Consider the following 22,553-nt stretch of genomic DNA (forward strand, 5'->3'; position numbering starts at 1 on the left):
GCTAGGCTGAGATTGTTCACACATTTAAAAATCAATTTGATAAAAGAAAACTCAGCTTTGATAGTATCATGCACTCTGTTCAAAAACCACATGCATTAGAAGTAGAGGAGGTTTCTTGGTGATATTGGTGCAGACATATGACAACCTACAGTTTCACACCCATACTGTCACATGGTGCAACTACAAGAAAAGTCCATTAGTATGAAGTCTGAGCATCTGAAAACCGAGGTTATATATTTATATATACAGTGTCTGAAATGGGCCGGTTCTCACCGTTACACTTCTGATTTTTGTCCACATGAGTACCTTTTACTTCTTATTGTGTACCGCCATATATACATTTTCAGTTATACTCAATTTATGTTGATTTGACACACTGTACTTCAAAGTGACATTTGATGTGACTGAATCAGTCTTGCCCATACATCCCGGACTTGCTTTTGGTATTCCCTCTCATTATCCAATTTAATCTGAAGGCCAACAGATATCAAACTTTCAGATGGTTTTATTGTTGCATTTATGCAATATTATATTTGTGTACATTTTGATTTGTATAAATAGCTACATAAAAAGTTGTTTTATTAACCAAATACATGTATAAACTGTAGAAATGTATGTTGTATGTAATGAGATGCATACAAAAAATACTTTAAAGGGATATATTACCAAGATATGCGTGAAATATATAAATATATCCAAGACACATTTGATGATCATGTCATGCAACAAGTGCATGGGGTATGGCACCAGCAGTTGCATGACATGGTCATCACATGTGTCTTGGATATATTTATATTTTCATGCATATCTTGGTAATATATCAGACATACACACACTATGGTTGCATGTGGTGATGGAAGTAGGCAGCAGTTATTCATTCAATGTGAAGATGAACCAAAATGCAGAAATAATGAGCGGAATTTTGTTCCTATAGCAACTAAAAATTATGACTCAACTGCGCAGCCACTTTGGTTTTAAAATATTTTGCAATTCTGGCATTATAAAGTTGTTTGCTTTAAGTTTCACTCCTGAATTTTCTTTTTTTTATATATATATATATACTTTATTTTTTCCCTTTTTCAAGGCTGTTTTCATATATGTAATCCACTGTTTGTAATTACAACAGTCTATAAACCAACTTTTAAGTAGATGAGCTTACAGACAAACCCATCAAGTACACTAGAGAAAACAACCTCAATATTCAAAACCAAAGCAAAACCAAGAAGAGAATAACAATAATGACAAAAAGAAAGAGTAGAGTTAAAAAACAAAAAAAACAACAACAAAGCAGACAAACAAAAAAAATATATAGCAAATATATAGTAATATCATTTACATGGGCACACATGCATCCTCCTTAACGTCAAGTCACCACCAAGCATATGTATATGTGCATGCTTGTTAACCTATGTAACTATATTTAACGTTCATCTTTACCGAGACCAATTGGAGGTTTCCCGAGTATGATATGCTCTGCTTTTAAATACAGAGGTTTTCTGAAAATGTCTTCTATAAACTTAAATATTTCTAACCAAAACAGATTTAATTCACTACATGTGTAAAAAAAAAAAATGTGTAAATGATTTGCATCACTCCTGAATTTTCTATCTGTCTTAACCTGCATCAAAAATGTTAGATCAGTTTGGAGGTTGAACCTGACACAATACTTTGTGTGACCGTGCACCTGCTCATGTGTGCGTGCACCTTGGTCTCAACTGAAAGCCCTCCTCCTATTGGCTGTGCTCATGCGTGACAGTCAGGAGTAGCTGTAGGCTCCTTTTAGCCCGAGATTAGCCAGATTCAGGCTTTGCTTCCCAACACGCCCCCTCCCTCCTCTCCTCCTCCCTCTCTCTCTCTCTCCCTCTCTCTCTGTGTCTGTCAGGTTCAACGCCACTGCCTCTTTTTAACCCCTGACAGCGTCCTCCTGCACACTCATCCAGCCTTTTATTCTCTTTTAACTCTTAACTCCATTTAACCGGCTCGTGTGTGTGCTCTTCTTCTTCTTGTGCATCGGCCAGATGGAGGACTACCATAAACCGGACCAGCAGACGGTGCAGGCGCTCAGGAACATCGCCATCCGGCTGCGGATCAACTCCATCAAGGCGACGACTGCAGCAGGCAGCGGGTAAGAGGAGCATTACGCACAGATTAAACCGAGCTGGAGGTCTATAGTAGTGTGAGACAGCATAGCAAAGTGTCCAGTTGATGTATGATTCATGCACTTGTCTGTTCAAAGGGTAAATTATGAAGTATAAGCTTGAATTTACACAACACAAAGCCATTTATTTTATTTATTTATTTATTTGCATCTATATAAGTTTCAAGTTTATTTGTCATATGCATTTAAAAGTACAGTGTATATTGAAATGCAATGAAAAGCATTTTACCCTGGCTCTTTCTCTCATTCCTTAAAATCTATAAATAGTACAGTTGATAAATACTATAATAAATAAGACAATACCTGAGAATACAACCTAAAACATCCATAAACAATCCACAGCTCTGCATTCATTTAGTGCTACTGTTCAGTAGTATAAAACAGCACAGAATCCAGTCAATGAAAAAAAAAAAAAAAGAAATGTGTCAGGAGAGGTCAAGAAGCATTACAGGCTTATATACAAAGGACCTCCCCACCAATCCCAGGAGAATATAACTATAACAAAAAAGGATGACAAATCTAAACTAACATAATTTTAAAAATACAACAAAAGTTAAACAAGAAGTACACAAAATGTGCAGAAAAACCCTAACCAACCAGTGGAAAACAACCCAATAAAAACAATGAAATACATACAAAAAACAGTACAGAAGAAAAGAAAATATATCTAAACATATCATTTTCCTGATGGACTGAGTGTCTGCAGCGTGCAGGAGGATCAGCAGGAAAAGCTACAGATGCAGAATATCACAATAAGTAATGTGCGTCTCATGTGCCATGCAAAAACTGAGGCATTTTAAATGTTCCTGTCTTATTTTCGCTGGTGCGTAAAACGGTTCTGTGCCAACATGCGCTGTGCGTAATTTACGCAGCTGTGCGTAATTTACGCACGTCTCCAGAAAGGATTCAGTGTAGAAGGTTCAGAGTTCATTTATTTGGCATTTTTTCGTATCTGTATTTAAGTTCACGAGCGTGTTAAGTTCCTGATTGCAATGCGACTTAATGCATTTAATTATCAGGCGTGTTTGTTTTTTGCACAACCGCTCCTTTAAATCATAAAATATGGATTAAATCGTGTCGGATTTGGAGGCTCGGCATGAATTGCTGCAGGTGCACCAGCAGTGTTCTGCTCTCCCTTCACTCTTTGCGGACTGTGTGATCGGTTATGTAACAGAGGAGGAGGAGCAGAGATCCGTGCAGGATGATCCCGTGCAGCCAGCCAGCTCGTGGACCGACTGACGTAGTGTGTGTGTGTGTTTGGAGAAATTTCAAAATAAAATCTGAATTGACAAACGTGCTGCAACGTTATTGTAGTGATAGAAAATAACAGATTAAAATGAAAATAAATCATAGGAAAACTAAACTGCTAAACTGTGGAACAAACTTCCAGATGAGGTCAAAGATGCACCATCAGTGGCCACTTTCAAATCTAGACTCAAGACCAAAAACTGTTCTCAGACGCTTTTCTTAATTGATCAAATGCTGCACTTTACTGTCTTTTGATTGTTTTTATTATCCTTTTAAATTTTTTTCTCTTTTAACTTACACTTTTATATTCTTTTATTCGTTTTTATCATAATTATGCACTAACTTTTTTCTGTTTATCCCATGTTTCGTTAAATCCATTATTTACAACCATATATAAAGCATCTGTCACCTTTCAGCCTCTCACAGAGCATCCTTCATCCCACATAAGGTCATGCTTATTCATCATCTCCTTCTGTTTTGTTTTTTTTTGCTTTTTTATTTTAATTATTTGATCACATTTTCCATTTCAGGAGAGTAAAGAAAACAGGCCTTCATGGGGAAGGCCTGAGTGAGGTATTATTGGCATGTGGATTGAAAATAAAGTGAACAACATTCTAGACATAAAAACTTCATCATAACCTATTTTGTGTTAAATTGGCTTGACTGTAACAGTTTGGGACTACACATTGAAATATGCTTTTGCACTGTATTTATATGTATGTGTGTGCATGTATGAGGGAGAGTGGAAAAAAGGATTTCCTTCAAATGCATTTACACTTGTGTGTGTTTGAGCGTGAGAGATACTGTATATGTACTTAGTGACTGTCTGACCCTGATAAAATCAGTCTCACTAGCGTACTGTCTGTCTTACATAACTCTACAGCTGGTCTGGCATGAATTAACCCACAAGAGAGAAGCTCCACTTCTGATTGCCACTTTGTCTTTAGCCTTTTTTCTCCTCTTCTCCTCTGGATCTGTGCGTGTGGACAACATGCTCTGAACATGCTTGTAGATTTGAACAGAGGAATCACGAGGCACATGAAGTTTTTAATCTGATTGCTGTGTATCTAATTCCTCTCTCGCCATCGTTTTGTTGCAGTCATCCCACATCATGTTGCAGCGTGGCAGAGATCATGTCTGTGCTGTTCTTTCATACCATGAAGTACCGACCTGAAGACCCCCGTAACGTCAACAACGACCGCTTCATCCTCTCCAAGGTAACTTACACCCACACATACCAGGCGTTCTTCTGATGCATGCCTAGAGACAGCACACACAAGGAACATCTAAATGATTTACTAATTACAGTATAAGGTGACACATTATGCGTGCGTCTGTAAGTTCACAGGCATATGTTTTTGTTTGATGTCTATAAGGTGCCAGTTGCAAATTCCAGACTTTACTTTGCCAAATGTCACGCCTGATTTGATGCACACACTTCAAAATGAATTTTATTCTTTGTTCTCTCACCTTTCATTTAGCAGGAAACTCTTTGTTTAGCTGTGCAGGAAAGGTACCTGACGGAAGAAAATATAGAGATAGAGATATAAAACAGGATCTTATAACTCACTAGCATTGATGAGCGTTTCCTAAACTCTGATAGCAGCTCCAGCACCAGCAAAATCAGGTATACAGTATGTGATCTTACACTCTAACCTTTGACCTCTGCCTCCTCAGGGCCATGCAGCCCCCGTGCTGTACGCCGTGTGGGCGGAGACGGGCTACCTGAAGGAGAACGAGCTCCTCAACCTCCGCAAGGTCGACTCCATCCTGGAGGGACACCCTGTGCCGGTGAGGTGACGTTCAGACCTGCAGGAAGTTTTGGGTCTGAAAGTTATTTATTCCAACGTACCAACACATATGCATTAGGAATACACAAAACCCTTACACTACCATTCTCTGTGTTTATTGGGGGGTATTTTGACAGTAAATAGATGTAGATGTGAAAGCCAATATTTAAAACGCAACTATACCAGTAATTGAACATCCAACAGCAGCCCGCTCTTCAACCATTAACACATCAGAATCGTTCTGATTTGACTTCAAAATAGTTCCCTAGGCTGTTTCATGATCTCTTTTACCAACTCAAACATCATATTTCCAACGTTTTGTGCTTAAGGTTAAGTTCGGCTTTGCTTCCAGCCTCTTCATACATGTAGCCGTCTATCAAACTCTGCTTGCTTGGAGCTTATTCAGGCAAACCTTTTGACCGCATCTAAGAATCTTAAAATATTGATATGACATGACCAAGGAAATGTATGTCACTGGATGTAGCCACACTGAAATTTTCTAATATGCAGTATTTCAAAATCTCCCTTTCAGCAATTTAGGATAGTCTCATTTTTCCTGCTAGAAATGGTTTTAATATTTCTCACACTGCACTATAAAAATGAAGAAAATTAGCTTTCGAATAGTGGTTTCCAACCTGGGGATTGAGACCATCTAAGAGGGATTGCAGGATAAATAGTATTGTGAAAAATTATAATAAATATCTTTATGCAACACTGTTTTCTAGCCTTTCTGTAATCTTTGCCTTTTCCCTCTAAAATACTGGATAGTTTTACCTCTTCAAGTTAAAAGAAGCTTGTGAATGACTACTTTAGAACGTAACGTGTGTACTTGCTGCACATTGTGTTCATATGTAGAGACATTAACACACTTAGACAGATAACATATACTGTCTGCAGGCAAGTCAGTTTTATTTGCATAGCCCAATATCACAAATTTGCCTCAGGGGGCTTTACAATCTGTACAGGATACGACACCCTCTGTCCTTTACAGTAAGGATGGACAGACGTGCTATATATGTCGTCTGCAGGCAGGGACATGGTGACAAAGATGTTCTTGTGTGACAGAGATGGTCCGTCCTCAGCTCCTTTCTCCTCTGCTGCAGACATTAATCAGACACTGTGTCCACATAAACCCAGATGCTGCCACACTGCTAGACACAGACTGTTTTCTTGCATGTTAAGAAAATAATCCATCCACTGTACTTGATGCTTTTTGTGTTTGCAGTCTTGTCTGTAGAGTAAGATGCATGTTTTGTGTGTGTGTATGTGTGCTAACAGAAGCAGCAGTTTGTGGATGTGGCCACTGGATCTCTGGGTCAGGGGCTGGGAGCTGCCTGTGGAATGGCCTACACTGGAAAATACTTTGACAAGGCCAGGTAACACACACAAAAAACACACACGAATTGTGTCAAAGAGACTCTCCAACATGCAGACGACATAAATGAAAGAGCACAGCAGCCCAGCTTGCATCTGCACATAGTAAAGGCAGACGGTATGAAATTATGCATGGGCATAATGCACGCTGCAGTGAGCCGTGCTGACATGTGACATTTCAGCCTTTAGATTTGGATCAAACCTCACCTGACAGGCCTGGTCTGGGTTGACATTTAGGCAGCCACTCGGAGAGCCAGGAGATCTGACCTCTGATCAGTTCTACCTTCAGATCAGAATGAATGAGGGTATCTGCTCAGTAATGAGACGACCCCAGGAAGAGATCAAGTGGTAAAAGAAATCAGTGATGGGGATTAATTTGTCTCTTTAGAAAGAAGGACTTCAAATTCATAGATTGATATTAATTGCTTTTCTTCTTTTTTTTTAACAGTTTCATGATATGCACACTTCTGCAGCTGCTTCTTTTGTATTGGATGTTGTCAGTTTCAAACATTTTAATTAGGGCTGTCAATCGATTCAAATATTTATCGCATGATTGTCCTCCTCGCTAAAATTTAAAGAACCTTATTTAACCTCCTTTGCGACAAGCTAGTGTGACATGATTCCTTAGGTTTTGTAGTTTCATATGATGCCAGTATCTTCACTCTAGCTTTAAAACTGAGCCTGCTACAACCTCTGAAAGATCGATTGCGTTGATGCGTTAAAGAAATTAAAATTAACTTGCGTTAATGTGTTATTATTGCATTAAATTTGACAGCCCTGATATTTACATCACAATAGATTAACAGCCCTGAAATGCACAGTGGTCATCTACTACTCAGCTGAATGTTAGCAGGGTTGCGGATCAGTCCTCGTGTGTCCTCTTTGTTCTAGTGTGATCTAGAAAGAGCCACATGGTTCCCAGCACAACAATAGAGAGAGCGAGATGGGAACACATGCCGTTCACATTTTCATAGCAAATGGATGTGATGCAAAAACTGAAATTCAGGAACATAGTACAATTTCGTTGTAGACAGAACAGAGGGAGACGGTCTCAAAGGCAATTTTGTTTTTTTTTACACATAACAGACGCATTGAAACAGGCGGTCAGGGAATGCTGCAATTGCAGTCTGAGTTGGCGGCCCTCGATATCTCTCACTCTGCATTCTGTGTGCACTCAATTATTTCTGCTCTAATAATCACACATGCGAGAGCGCAGCTCCGCCCTCATCTCTCTGCCTCGCCCTTTACCCTCATCCTCTCACCCAAAAAAATGGCAAAATCCCACGCTGCGCTTCTGTTGCATCTACGCGTTGCATACACGGTCGATTATATTGTACATGTGTGACTGTGGACGCTGTGTGTGGTTGTGCGTGCATGCAGAAGGGCGTATTCGCTTCCCCTGCGATGCTCGGAGCAGCTTGTCAAACTAATTCGCTGCAACGTAACGGCTCAGCGCTCACTTTAGAAGGCTGCATCACTGGTTTCATAACATAATCTGAGACACAAACTGCTGAATGGCAACAATATCAACCCTTCCTAGAGGCACACATACACACTGCTGGAGTTGAGCAGCAGGAATATGTCACATTTTATGATATTTCTGATCAAACTATTAGCAGGATGTAAATCAACACCCAACCTGACCCCTCAGCTTCTCTGAGGGTGTGGTTTATTAAAATACGATACATGAATTAACCCGTCAAATACGCTCCATCAACAGAGACGGAATAGCTGACACTGTTCGTTGCTTCATGCTTATGTGGCTCTGATTCAATACTCTGCAGTTGTAAACTGATTATTGGATCAAACACATGCAGGGTTCCTCCTCATGCTCATTCATGCTTAACACCAAACCCAGGAGTTAATTCAACTCAAGTTTCTTGTTCGTTGGTTTTGTGTTGGCAGGGTGTAGTGGTGTGGGTGGCACAAAATGTGAGGACGTGTTTGGGCTGTTATCAAGGAGAGGTATCATCTTGTCTTGGTCTGTTGTTCTCACCTTGCAAAGACAGGATGAACGAGAAGCACACACACACTCCTCACACCTCCGGAGGGATTACTTTACTCCTGTAGCTGAAGCCTCAACCTGCTGTAGTTGTAATGGATGCCCTTCAGACTGTGTTCTTGATCTTGTACCCTATTGGTGTCATCTTTGGCAGAATGTGTTGCAGTTTATCACGACCTGCAACTTTTACCACTTATATTTACAATTTTGAAAACTTCAGAATTGAAGACTAAGACAACTTTATAGTCTACGTTAAATGGATAGTTTGGGTGTTTTGATGTGGGGTTATATGAGGTACTTATCCATAGTCGGTGTATTACTTAAAGTAGATGATGGTCGGCACGCCCCCAGCTTGGAGAAACAAGACGGGGCCGGCAGCAAAACATATTGTAGCCACCTAAAAGAAAGACCCACCTAAAAAAATCTATATCAGTTTAAGTGTACGCTATATTGAGAATATTTTCAGACAGCCCATTCTGATGGGGAACTGAACTGAAAGTGCAACTTATCTATGCTCTCTTCAAAGTCACAAGACTCCATTAATAAAAACGGTATAGATAAGTTAAAGTTGAGTTCTAAGGCGGAAAATATTCCAAATATAGCGTACACTTTTTTTTAGGTGGGTCTTTATTTTAGGTGTCTAAAATACGTTTTGCTGCCGGCCCCGTCCACAGCAGTACATTGCTTTGCTTCCGTGCGGTAACTCCTGTCTGTTTCTCCAAACTGGGGGCGTGCCAACCGTCATTTACTCTCGGTAATACACTGATTATGAATAAGAACCTCATACAACCCCACTTCAAAACACCCAAACTATCCCTTTAAACACAATGACTGGAACATTAGATCTTTATCATACACATACACATATATACATACAGTAAATGCATACATTATATACGCACACACATATTTTAATAAAACATGTGACACAGAAGACATAAAGGTTTCTCTACAAACCTGAAGATTTTAATGTGTTTTAGCCCCTTGATAAAGTAAAGGTAATTGTGTATCAGGATATCTTGATATATGATTTCATCACGATACAATTCCATTGAAAGACGATAAATTATCATATTGAATTATCATTCATCCCTAGTTTCAAACAGAGTTACTTAAATGATCAGCCATAATATTTAAATTCTCTAATTTAGAGACCTGGAATGATGCACTTTTTTCCAGAATTCAGTGCATCTGTATATATCATTACGGATAGTTTCATCGGTAACCTTTCAGAAACCGGCTTTTAAAGATCAGTCTAACTGCTTTTTAAATTTCCCCCTCCCATCTCAAATCTCTATTCACTCCCTCTCTCCATCTCCACCTCTGTGGAATTCCTCTCTTTTCTCTCTGTGCCGTGTGTTTTCTCGGGGTTGGAATGCGTGGCGTAATGCGGCGCGTCTCGGCCGATCTTCCAGCTTTAATGAGAATGTGTCTATTTGACCGGAAAGCTGTCAGGAGTCGTTACGCTGCGGGAGCAGCTAGTGAGGATGATCAGAGCTCAGCGGGGAGGGGGGGAGGGAGTGGAGTGTGTTTGTGTGTGTGTTTTAGGTGTGAGGGTCAGCTGTCACATTGAGTCCTATAGGAGGAATCAGCAGATGGGAGGATGTGCCATCAGGGAAAATGTAGCTGATATGGAAAATTAACCCTCTTAACTATTTATTCATCTCTTCTTGTCTCTCTCTCTGTTTGTAGCTATCGGGTGTTCTGCCTGCTGGGTGATGGAGAGATGTCCGAGGGCTCGGTGTGGGAGGCCATGGCCTTCGCCTCGTACTACCAGCTAGACAACCTGGTGGCAATTTTGGACATCAACCGTCTGGGTCAGAGCGACCCGGCTCCACTCCAGCACCATGTGGAGAAGTACCAGCGACGCTGTGAGGCCTTTGGGTGAGCAGGGGGGGGAGACAGAGGGTGAAGTATTTGTACATCTGAGTGCTTATATGATTAGACAGTTACTTGAGTTGTCAACCCAAAGACAGCTTTGATAATCAGTTAACTGTTTTTCATTTATTGAGGGAAAAAAAAGCAAAATATTTGCAGGTTCTGGCTCATAAAAAAATGTGAGCATTATGATTACAAACAGTGTAACTTTGTGAACCAAAATTTGATCCTCAGGTTTAAGATGTGTTTGAATAAGTTTACAAAGATGATTTGATATGATGAGATGTGATGTGTTATGTTGTGAAATTGTTGTGCTAGTTTGGGTTGGTGTCACATCTGGCCTCATCGCCTCATCAAACACTTGCAGAGCACTGATATGAGCTAAAATACTAACATGCTGCTAAGTTAAAAAAAAAGTGCTGCAGTGCCATCATGAGTAGGATGAAAGGTGGGGATGATTTTAGGGGCCTGCAGGGATTCCAGTAGGATTATCCCATAAAAAAACAGTACCTAGACATATATTCTATTATACTCAAGCACCTATAGGACTGCATTTGAAGTTTGTTCTCCTCTGTTATTCCAGCTGGCAGTCCATCATTGTGGACGGCCACAGTGTGGAGGAGCTGTGTAAGGTGCTGAGTCAGCCCCGCCACCAGCCACTTGCCATCATCGCCAAGACTATCAAGGGCAAGGGCATCCCAGGTACAATAGTCAGGCACACACGCAGTGATCCACAGTATGGGAGTTCATATCAGTGTGGTTTTCCCCTGTAATGTGTAGAGTTTAAGTACGGTTCGAACAAACTCAATAATTCCTAACTATTGTATGGAGGATGTGAGCTGTTGAGTGTACACCATGGATCAAAATGATCTACTTTTTTTAAGTGATATTTTTCATTATTAAGTCATTATTGCGTCTAGGAAAGGCAGATTTATTTATATAACACATTTCATACCCAAAGTGCTTTACAGATTGCACAGGAAACAAATGATAAAAACAATAAAAGCAAGCAAAAGCACATAGAATAAAAGCAAACGGGCAAAAGCAAACAATAAGAACAATAAAACAAACAAGAAAATTAATTAAAAGCAACGGTAAACGGGAAGGTCTTTAGCTTGGATTTGAATTTGAATTGGATTTTTGTCTCTAGTCTTAGCTCTTCTGCCAGTTTGTTCCACATTAGATGTCTCTCTTTTAAATTTGGATATCAAACTGTCAATGACATCGGACATTTATTGCTAACCTGTTCCAAAAACCTGTTTCTAAATGATGACTAGGTAAAACGGGGGCAACTCACCGGGAGTAATATTTCTGTCAGAAGTTTTCTTAAGGCCATCGGTGCAGAGGGGCCCTAACTCGCTGTAATCCAGGCAGCGCTTTAGTGCTTTAGCTGCTGCAGCTCGGTAATCCCTCAGAATGTGTAGGATACACTCGCAGCAACAGCCCATTGTGCTTGTGTTGTGATAACTGTGTGTGCCCACGTGTGTTTGTGAAAGAGAACAGTTGTTATAACAGCAACGTGTGTGTGTCTAAGAGAGGTCTTGAGTGTTGTGATAAGCCTGTGGCCTCTTCATTCTAACATTTTGATCTTTGAAGTAGCCTGTTGGGACCCACTGAAGTGGAGGATTGTTATGAGTGTGACAGGTGGACATAGTTTATTTTATGCACATGCATACATGTGGAGGAGATAAGTATGCAGGATGTCAGGAGGGATTTGGTTTATAGAGTATATGTACTTTATATTTTCAGGTGCATTTTTATCTAAACTTCCTTGATAGCAAAAGCACTTGCAAGTCATCTCTGGAGGTCCAATTAGGAACCTCCTTATCCTCCCAGGATTATACCTGTATTCATTTATCAGTTTAGTTCTACTCCATCTGTCACTTTTAACTCAGGACTCATTTGAAATGTGAAAATTTGACAGCATATATGCAGCAACTTTGACCACATAAGCAGTCAGGTTTACTGTTTGGCACCATTTTTTATTTTTCTTATGAATAAAATTTGAGTTTTTATTACCTCCACTCTGTAATAAGTTCTTATTGTCATGTATTATACTGCACAGTTATAGTTGTGGTTGTTTGCTCCGGTCCTCAGTTGTGTCTGTGTGTCTTTCAGCGGCGGAGGATAAGATGGGCTGGCACGGTAAACCCCTGCCCAAAGACATGGCCGACAGTGTGATCAAGGAGATGCAGGGCCGCGTCGTCAGCTGCACCAAGCGCCTGTATCCTGCTCAGCCCAACGACGACGCATCGTCTGTCAGCATCCGCAACATCCGCATGCCGAGTGCACCCAGCTACAAATCTGGAGAGAAGGTACGATCAGTGGTGGCACAACCTAACCTTAAAAACTCATCATTTGGGTTTTAAATTGTATTTTATTTCGACCCAAACAAATAAACTTTTTAGATAGAATACAACAAAGCTTCAGCCGAGCTGGAGTATCTACTACTGATTAGTTGTCTGTTTGTCCCTGTGTAACCAGATTGCCACGAGGAAGGCGTACGGCGTGGCTCTGGCCAAGCTGGGCCGTTACAACGATCAAGTGGTGGCTCTGGACGGAGACACCAAGAACTCCACCTTCTCCGAGCTCTTCAAGAACGAACACCCCAACCGCTACGTGGAGTGCTACATCGCAGAGCAGAACATGGTGAGAAGGAGACGTTAGATGGCTGGACAGGTTTTGGATCACACAAGCTATTAAATGGGGATATGATGTCGAAGTGGGTGAAACTGAAACATTTCACTAAAAACCAAAGTAAAACCTCCTGGTGGTGCTCGAGAAAAAGTCAGGGGATTACCACGGTCAGACGGATTTATCCTCTTGGGACAGTGAATGTCTACAACATTTGTAAAACTGTTGCCAATTATGTACCTCCTCCTTTCCCCTCCTTTCCGTCTCTCTCTTCTCTCCTTGCAGGTGAGCGTGGCGATTGGTTGTGCCGTGCGGGACCGGACCGTGGTATTTGCCAGCACCTTCGCCACCTTCTTCTCCCGGGCCTACGACCAGCTCCGCATGGCCGCCATCTCTGAGAGCAACATCAACCTCTGCGGCTCCCACTGTGGTGTCTCTATTGGTCAGTTCCTGTCTCTCTTTTCACACAATCATGACCTGAAAGAACTGACCTTTGAGCTTTTCAGCAGTTCATTTTAAAGTCATTTTAGTTCTTCTGACTTTTTCCCCAACAGCATACTATCATTGTTACAGAGTACATTTATGTAGGTGTCATTTTGTAGAGATAGGTGTCATATGAGAGAGGGAAGACAAACAAACATGATATTATGATTACATCTTAGGGTAGCGAACATTTTGTTAGTATATCAAATTTGTCACAAGCTGTGCTTTGAAGGTTTTATCATTGTGGAGCGATCTTGTCTGCTAGCCACTGTAACCGATATTAGATCATTATGACCTTCACTGTGACCCGTCTTTCCTCTGACTACTCCCCAAATCCAAAATGTGCACAATGCATGTCAAATGTAAATCAACCCATGCTGATGTTTAGCTGCTGAGCAAACTGTCTGCAGAAGATATTTAATTATTTATTGTATTATCAGATGCTGTTTTATGCTTTCATTTCTCTGCAGTGGGTTGAACTGCTCCTCAGAACGTCTCAGTTTTAATTTTCCTGATCCTAAACTTTTTTTCCACCCAACTTCTCACTTCCTGTTATTCTGTTGTCCATCTTCCTCTCCTGGTATCAGCCCTCTTCCTCCTCCCCTCCTCCCCCTCACTGTCTCTGTGTCATGGAGGTGATGACAGAGTGGCCTGATTCTCTTTCACCTCTTCCTCCTCCTTCTCCTCCTCCCCTTTCTCCTTCTCCTCCACCTCTCCAGGTACATTGCATGCGCACCTTTCCAGACTGAATGCATGCCAGTCTACCAGAATTTAACTTCCAATGTACATTAAACATGTGAGTCTTGCTGTACCTGCCTTTTGGTGCTGATATTTGGTGTGTATATTTAGGTGAGGACGGGCCCTCTCAGATGGGTCTGGAGGATCTGGCTATGTTTAGAGCCATTCCCACGGCAACCGTCTTCTACCCTAGCGACGGCGTCTCCACTGAGAAAGCTGTGGAGCTCGCCGCCAACACAAAGGTATCCATCTGCCACCTGTAATAAGAAATGAAAAAGAAGGTTTAGAGCAGAGTAAAAGCTCCATCGTATTGAGATGTATTGGATCCAATCTTTCACAGTTTTTGTGTTTAAAAAGTACAGACTCATGTAGATTATTTCTGGTTCGTTTCAGGGTTTGTGTTTCATCCGAACGAGCCGCCCAGAGAACAACATCATCTACAACTGTAATGAGGACTTCCATGTTGGTCAGGCTAAGGTTTGTAGCAGCGTTTGATATATTCTTTAAACTCTTTCATGCTCTTTGGACTATTATTTTTTTCTCTCTTTATACCTCATTTTCACAAAAGACTAATCTGACTAGACTGTGTGCACGTTTCCGTATGGAGTGCACTTACAAATATCTCCTCACTTCCCACTCAGGTCGTGTATAAAACCAATGACGACCATGTGACTGTGATTGGAGCAGGAGTGACCCTCCACGAGACTCTGGCTGCTGCTGAACTGCTGAAGAAAGGTAGAAAGAAAGACAAAACAAAAGAAACCAACCCATGTCAGCATAAAATAATACAGTCTTTATATGAACCATCAGTTGGACTGAGTTGCATCCTCCACCTTCCTCTCTCCTCCCTCAGAAAGAATTAACATCCGTGTGATCGACCCGTTCACCATCAAACCCCTGGACTCCAAGACCATCATCGACAACGCCAGGGCCACCAGAGGACGCATCATCACAGTGGAGGACCACTACTATGAAGGTGAGGAGCCACAAATGACCTTCCAAAAACATAACAAATGAGTCAGCCTACAGCATCCAAGGTTTAACTCTGACCTGTGTCCCACATCCTCCTCTGTCTCTTCATGATGTCACATACACTGACGTTCTGTAATATGTTAAACATTGTACTTTTGAACAGGTCCAAATAATATAGAGCAATATGAAGTGCCACTCTACTGCATAAATCTACTGAATCATGTCCAGTTTAAAATCAGGACAGTCACATCTGTGTGGCGTCCATGGCATTAACAGGACCGCTTTAAATAGCAGGCATAAGGATTGTTATGCTGCAGCTTGCGTGTTTGTGCTCATAAATAAAAATGCTTGGAGCAGCAAAGGACAAAGGTCTGTCTGCAGATTGAGGAGCTCTGAGGAAGCTGGAGTCTGAGGAGGGGAGGAAGAGGGATGCTGTACGTTGCAGAGAATTGGGGCGAAAGTTGTGGGTATGAAGAGAGATGAAGAGATGGAAGCTATAGAAAAGGTGAAATGGATAAAAACAGTATATGAGAGGGGGGCGGGAGAAGGTGGAGGAGGAGGAGATGGGAGAGGCTGTCAGGGTTTCTTAATTTCAGCTGCAGCCTTTGGGCTCTCGCTGACCTACATACAATACCAGCATGACAAAAACGAGTGTCCAGAATTTCCTTCCTCTCTCTATTATGTTTGTGTGTACATATGTAGCTGCTTTCTCCGCCCGTTAAGATTACCTCTGTCTGTTTATCATGTTAGAGGCAAACAAAAAAATGAGACGACACTGTTGTTTGGTCGCACAAACACACACACTTATGTCTATGTGTGTGGAAGCTGCAGATATAAAGAAAAGCTGTCCAAGAACGTAACATTTTTGGCAACCAAGTGGTGTCCAGGGAACAGCTGGATATGGTGTACAGATGGGTAAATGGCGTGCAATGGGCAATATCCATCTCAAAAGAAGAGCTCTTCAAACTGTTTCCTCTAAATCAATTTTAAGTTTAATTCATTTTATTTTGGAGACAAAGACGAATGAAGAAGAAGCTGATGTCCCTTGGTAACCTGTTTCACTGTCTTTGGTCAGATAATGTAAAGAGGATTTCTTTCATCAGTACCTACAGTAGTAGGTACTCGATTATGTGAGAATATGAAGAGAAAACCAGTGTTATTCTTCAGTTTTTTAGAAGAACTGTTAAAACAAGCCAGTTTATGAGAAATTACACTCGGCAGTGAAAGCTGGCACAAAGCTAACCCAAATGATGCACGACTTCGGCACCCCATAAATTATACATACTACTATATTACTATTATTATACTGTGTAGTGTTTTGCCAGTTTATATATAAGAAATTAATGTACAACACCAATTTATGACACAAGATCTGAGCTGTTTGCGACTTTTAAATACTGCAGGTTGTAACAACATGGTTGTAACGAAACGTGTTATTCCGAGGAATTAATTTTTTCAAAACTTTCTCCAGAGTCATCACACCACCTTCTGACTTTTTATGTTTTCACCAGCTGTGAGTAGCTCTAAAATTTATATCAGGTGACAGCTTTTTAGGAGGGCTGCCCCCTCTTAGTCGATTAGTCGACTAATCTGTGTTTTTGGTCTTAGTGTTCTAAGATTTCTTTAGTCGGTTAGTCATTTTTTTTATGCTTTTTTCATGCTGAATGCCTCGTTTAGAGCACATCTCTAGTAAACACAAGATTTAAAGTGGTGCTTTTGTGTGATTCTTTGTGGAGAAACTCTGTTTTACAGATCGATTAATCAACAAAATCGTGCGTTAGTCAACTAAGAATTTCTTTGGTTGAACAAAGCCCTAATTTTCAGAACAGTATCCAACAACGCACTCAAAAAAACAGAGAAATTGTCACATACATGCAGGCATTTTTAGGTGTCTTTTTGTCATTTCAACACATGATGTTCATCCAACATGAACACACAACAAACTCAAAGCGTAGATAGAACTGGCAGATAACATGCGGTTGGGAGTGACACCGTGCACGTCTCTTTCTGTCTCTCTCACACACCAGTTGCCAGCTAGTAAATCAATCAAGGGCTGGGAAAGTTTTAGTAGTGAATCACTAATAACATGTAATGACTTACTCGTTTTCTCATTCCGCAGCTTTGTGTTCACTCAATCAGAAATGTTTGAATGGCAGTTTGTAGTGAGAAGTAATACAAAAATGTGTGAGAGCGAGAGAAGGGGAGGATGGCGGGAGAGGAATCTTAAGGGAGTGAAAGTGAGACAGAGGAAGAGTGAGAAAGTCAATGGAGGGCGTCGCCCGTCTTGTCAGTTCACATCACATCACTGAAGAGCTCAATCGCCTGTGAACGTGCGAGAGATTTAAGATGACAGAAGGGTGGAAATCAAAAGAAGGAAGATTAAAGAACAAATGAGACTTGAAGAGAGAAATTTTAGAAAAAAAACATTTTGTCTGACTGCTGTATGTTCTGATTCCTCAGGTGGTCTCGGTGAGGCAGTGTGCTCGGCGGTAGTGAACGAGACCGGCTTCACTGTCCACCGCCTGGCCGTTTCCCAGGTGCCCCGCAGCGGCAAGCCCGCCGAGCTGCTCCGAATCTTTGGCATCGACCGCGACGCCATCTCTCAGGCAGTCCGTAAGGTGCTCAGCAACTCCTCCAATGCCAAGTAAGAACGTTGCAGCAGTGGCAACAAATACGGTAAAGGACTCTGTGGTTAACCGTTGGAACACCATGGAGACGTCAAACAAATAAATCAACACAGACGGAGAGGAAGCACTTCTGGCCCATTCACGCTCTCCTCTTCATAAAACATTTGTTTGAAAAATAAAAAAAAAGATAACCTGGTTTTTCTCTTTAACTGTCATCGATGTGGTTTTGACACCCCAGATTTTTACCCCATTAGTTTGTGTAAACACACCCCTTCCCTTCTCACACACACACACACACACATACACACACAGCCACACCTCCACCCTCTGACCCTTTCCTACCTCCCAGAGAAAGTTCTGGTACTGCTGTAGTGTTTCAGTAAAAGCAGTGAACGTGGTTTGGAGTTAAGTGAAGTCTTTTTTATATTTTCTGTGGAACCCCTCTCACTTCTTCGGCGCAGCGTTTGGTACGTCTGCACCCAGTACGACTCTGTAAATCCCACCCTACTAGATCCAGCAGGGTGTGGACAAAACTCTGGTTTGGTCTGTTTGAGCACTGACTGTTTTTAACCCCTTTTGACCCTGACTTGGATGGGACTGCTTCACACCAATAAAGGGATGGTTTCTTCACAAAATCTGCATCTGAGGTCTTTCTTGTAGGTTGTGGTTGCATGAAACATACGTCAGTTGTTACAGCATTCTACAAAACCTGCTTTCTTTACTTTGCATCATCCTATTAGCTCACAACCTGGGAAAAAAATATATTTTTTGCGTCCTGCGTATGAGTACATAAAAATTCAGCAAAGGAGCATATTCTGCCTCCACCACATCAATTATTTTCTTACAGTATGAAGTATTTATTGCCTCTGTAGCCCATGGCAAGCGAGCAGCGTAGCTCTAGCAAGGATAACCGTTGGACAGTACACCAAAACAGGTCAAAATTCCCACTTATTCAAAACGGAACTACATGACAAGATACCTCAAAATGAAAAGAACAATGACTTTTTTACCAAATTTTTCAACATGCTATACTATGATTTCTTTTCATGACATTTTTAGATACACTATACTATGACTTTTTTTCATGAACTTTTTCAACATACTATACTATGACTTTTTTTCAGGAAATGTTTCGACATATACCATGATATTTTTTTTTTAGAGATACTATACTATGACTTTTTTCAACATATTATAGAATGACTTTCTTCGACATACTATACTATGACTTTTTTCATGAAAAAATGTTTGACATACTATGACTTTTTTCATTTAATCGTTCAACATACTATACTATGACTTTTTTCAACATACTATTAATATCCTTTTTTCACAAAATTTTTCGACATACTATATGATGACTTTTTTTCGACATACTATGATTTCGCTTTTTTCACAACATTTTTCGACATATACTATGACTTTTATTTCTGACATTTTTTTCAACATACTATAGTATGACTTTTTTCATGAAATTTTTTTCGACATACTATGACTTTTTCATTTAATTGTTCGACATACTATACTATGACTTTTTTTGACATACTAGGATTTGGCTTTTATCACAAAATTTTTCGACATACTATACTTTGACTTTTTCTTGAAAATTTTCGACATACTATATTATGACCTTTTTTCATGACTTTTTTACGACATACTATACTGTGAATCTTTTTGAAATACTATGACAAAGCTTTTTTCACAAAATTTTTCAACATACTATACTATAATTTTTTTTGACATACTATACTATAACTTTTTTTCATGACATTTTTCAACATACTATGGGTTTTTTTCAGGAAATCTTTTGACATACTTTACCATGACTTTTTTTGACATAAACTATGACTTTTTTCATGAAAATTTTTGCCACACTATATGACTTTTTTTCATGCAATTTTTAGACATACTATGCTTTGACTGTTTTTCGACATACTATACTATGACTTTTTTTCATGAATTTTTTTGACATACTACACGATGACTTTTTTCGACATACTAAACTATGAATTTTTTTCGACATACTATACTTTGACTTTTATCGACATACTAGGATAGATCTTTTTTCACAAAATGTTACAACAAACTTTACTATGACTTTTTTGTGAACATTTTAAACATACTACACTGACTTTTTTTCATGAAAACTTTCTACATACTATAAAATGACTTTTTTTCATGAAATTTTTCTACATACTATAAAATTACTTTTTTTCATGAAATTTTCCGACATACCATAAAATGACTTTTTTTCATGAAATTTTTCTACATACTATAAAATTGCTTTTTCATGAAATTTTTCGACATACTATAAAATGACTTTTTTTCATGAAATTTTCCGACATACCTAAAAATGACTTTTTTTCATGACATTTTTCGACATACCATAAAATTACTTTTTTTCATGAAATTTTTCGACATACAATAAAATGACTTTTTTTCATGAAATTATTCGACATACCATAAAATGACTTTTTTTCATGAAATTTTCCTACATACTATAAAATGACTTTTTTTCATGAAATTTTTCTACATACTATAAAATGACTTTTTTTCATGAAATTTTTCTACATACTATAAAATTACTTTTTTTCATGAAATTTTCCGACATACCATAAAATTACTTTTTTTCATGAAATTTTTCTACATACTATAAAATGACTTTTTTTCATGAAATTTTCCGACATACCATAAAATTACTTTTTTTCATGAAATTTTTCGACAAACTATAATACGACTTTTTTTTGTGAAATTTTTCTATATACTATAAAATGACTTTTTTTCATGAAATTTTCCGACATACTATAAAATGACTTTTTTTCATGAAATTTTTCTACATACTATAAAATGACTTTTTTTCATGAAATTTTCCGACATACTATAAAATTACTTTTTTTCATGAAATTTTTCTACATACTATAAAATGACTTTTTTTCATGAAATTTTTCGACATACCATAAAATGACTTTTTTTCATGAAATTTTCCGACGTACCATAAAATGACTTTTTTTCATGAAATTTTTCGACATACTATAAAATGACTTTTTTTCATGAAATTTTCCGACATACTATAAAATTACTTTTTTTCATGAAATTTTTCAACATACCATAAAATTACTTTTTTTCATGAAATTTTTCGACATACAATAAAATGACTTTTTTTCATGAAATTATTCGACATACCATAAAATGACTTTTTTTCATGAAATTTTCCTACATACTATAAAATGACTTTTTTTCATGAAATTTTTCTACATACTATAAAATGACTTTTTTTCATGAAATTTTCCGACATACTATAAAATGACTTTTTTTCATGAAATTTTCCGACATATCATAAAATGACTTTTTTTCATGAAATTTTTCGACATACCATAAAATTACTTTTTTTCATGAAATTTTCCGACATATCATAAAATGACTTTTTTTCATGAAATTTTTCTACATACTATAAAATGACTTTTTTTCATGAAATTTTTCTACATACCATAAAGTGATTTTTTTTCATGAAATTGTTCGTAATACTATACAATGACTTTTTTCATGACATTTTTCGACATCCTATACTATGACTTGTTTTCATGAAATTTTTCGACATACCATAAAATGACTTTTTTTCATGAAATTTTTCTACATACTATAAAATGACTTTTTTTCATGAAATTTTTCTACATACTATAAAATGACTTTTTTTCATGAAATTTTCCGACATACCATAAAATGACTTTTTTTCATGAAATTTTTCTAAATACTATAAAATGACTTTTTTTCATGAAATTTTTCTACATACTATAAAATGACTTTTTCATGACATTTTTCGACATACAATAAAATGACTTTTTTTCATGACATTTTTCGACATACCATAAAATGACTTTTTTTCATGAAATTTTCCTACATACTATAAAATGACTTTTTTTCATGAAATTTTTCTACATACCATAAAATTACTTTTTTTCATGAAATTTTTCGACATACAATAAAATGACTTTTTTTCATGAAATTATTCGACATACCATAAAATTACTTTTTTTCATGAAATTTTTCGACATACAATAAAATGACTTTTTTTCATGAAATTATTCGACATACCATAAAATGACTTTTTTTCATGAAATTTTCCTACATACTATAAAATGACTTTTTTTCATGAAATTTTTCTACATACTACAAAATTACTTTTTTTCATGAAATTTTCCGACATACCATAAAATTACTTTTTTTCATGAAATTTTTCTACATACTATAAAATGACTTTTTTTCATGAAATTTTTCTACATACTATAAAATGACTTTTTTTCATGAAATTTTCCGACATACCATAAAATGACTTTTTTTTCATGAAATTTTCCTACATACTATAAAATGACTTTTTTTCATGAAATTTTTCTACATACTATAAAATTACTTTTTTTCATGAAATTTTTCGACATACCATAAAATTACTTTTTTTCATGAAATTTTTCTACATACTATAAAATGACTTTTTTTCATGAAATTTTCCGACATACCATAAAATGACTTTTTTTCATGAAATTTTTCTAAATACTATAAAATGACTTTTTTTCATGAAATTTTTCTACATACTATAAAATGACTTTTTTTCATGACATTTTTCGACATACAATAAAATGACTTTTTTTCATGAC

At 38.2% G+C, this 22,553-nt stretch overlaps 1 protein-coding gene across 1 annotated transcript; it reads left to right on the plus strand.

Annotated features, from left to right (window-relative positions):
- Window positions 1-1,819: 1,819 nt before the first annotated feature.
- Window positions 1,820-18,539, plus strand: LOC119490669 (transketolase-like). Its single transcript, XM_037774185.1, has 14 exons — window positions 1,820-2,125; window positions 4,506-4,623; window positions 5,084-5,197; window positions 6,475-6,572; window positions 10,265-10,456; window positions 11,034-11,152; window positions 12,569-12,765; window positions 12,935-13,099; window positions 13,370-13,526; window positions 14,417-14,547; window positions 14,699-14,782; window positions 14,947-15,040; window positions 15,159-15,281; window positions 17,738-18,539. The coding sequence occupies exons 1-14, from the start codon at window positions 2,019-2,021 to the stop codon at window positions 17,923-17,925; spliced, it is 1,887 nt and encodes a 628-aa protein (XP_037630113.1). The 5' UTR covers window positions 1,820-2,018; the 3' UTR covers window positions 17,926-18,539.
- Window positions 18,540-22,553: the final 4,014 nt, after the last annotated feature.

The sequence above is a fragment of the Sebastes umbrosus genome, chromosome 6 (genome assembly GCF_015220745.1).
Source record: "Sebastes umbrosus isolate fSebUmb1 chromosome 6, fSebUmb1.pri, whole genome shotgun sequence".
In the NCBI taxonomy this organism is placed as follows: Eukaryota; Metazoa; Chordata; class Actinopteri; order Perciformes; family Sebastidae; genus Sebastes; species Sebastes umbrosus.

Bases quoted from the DNA above. Each gene is read 5' to 3' on its own strand.
- LOC119490669 (XM_037774185.1), top strand. From the start codon at position 2,019: ATGGAGGACTACCATAAACCGGACCAGCAGACGGTGCAGGCGCTCAGG. The intron at 13,100-13,369 runs GTGAGAAGGAGA...CTCTCCTTGCAG, and splicing joins ACATCGCAGAGCAGAACATG to GTGAGCGTGGCGATTGGTTG. The intron at 14,548-14,698 runs GTATCCATCTGC...GGTTCGTTTCAG, and splicing joins AGCTCGCCGCCAACACAAAG to GGTTTGTGTTTCATCCGAAC.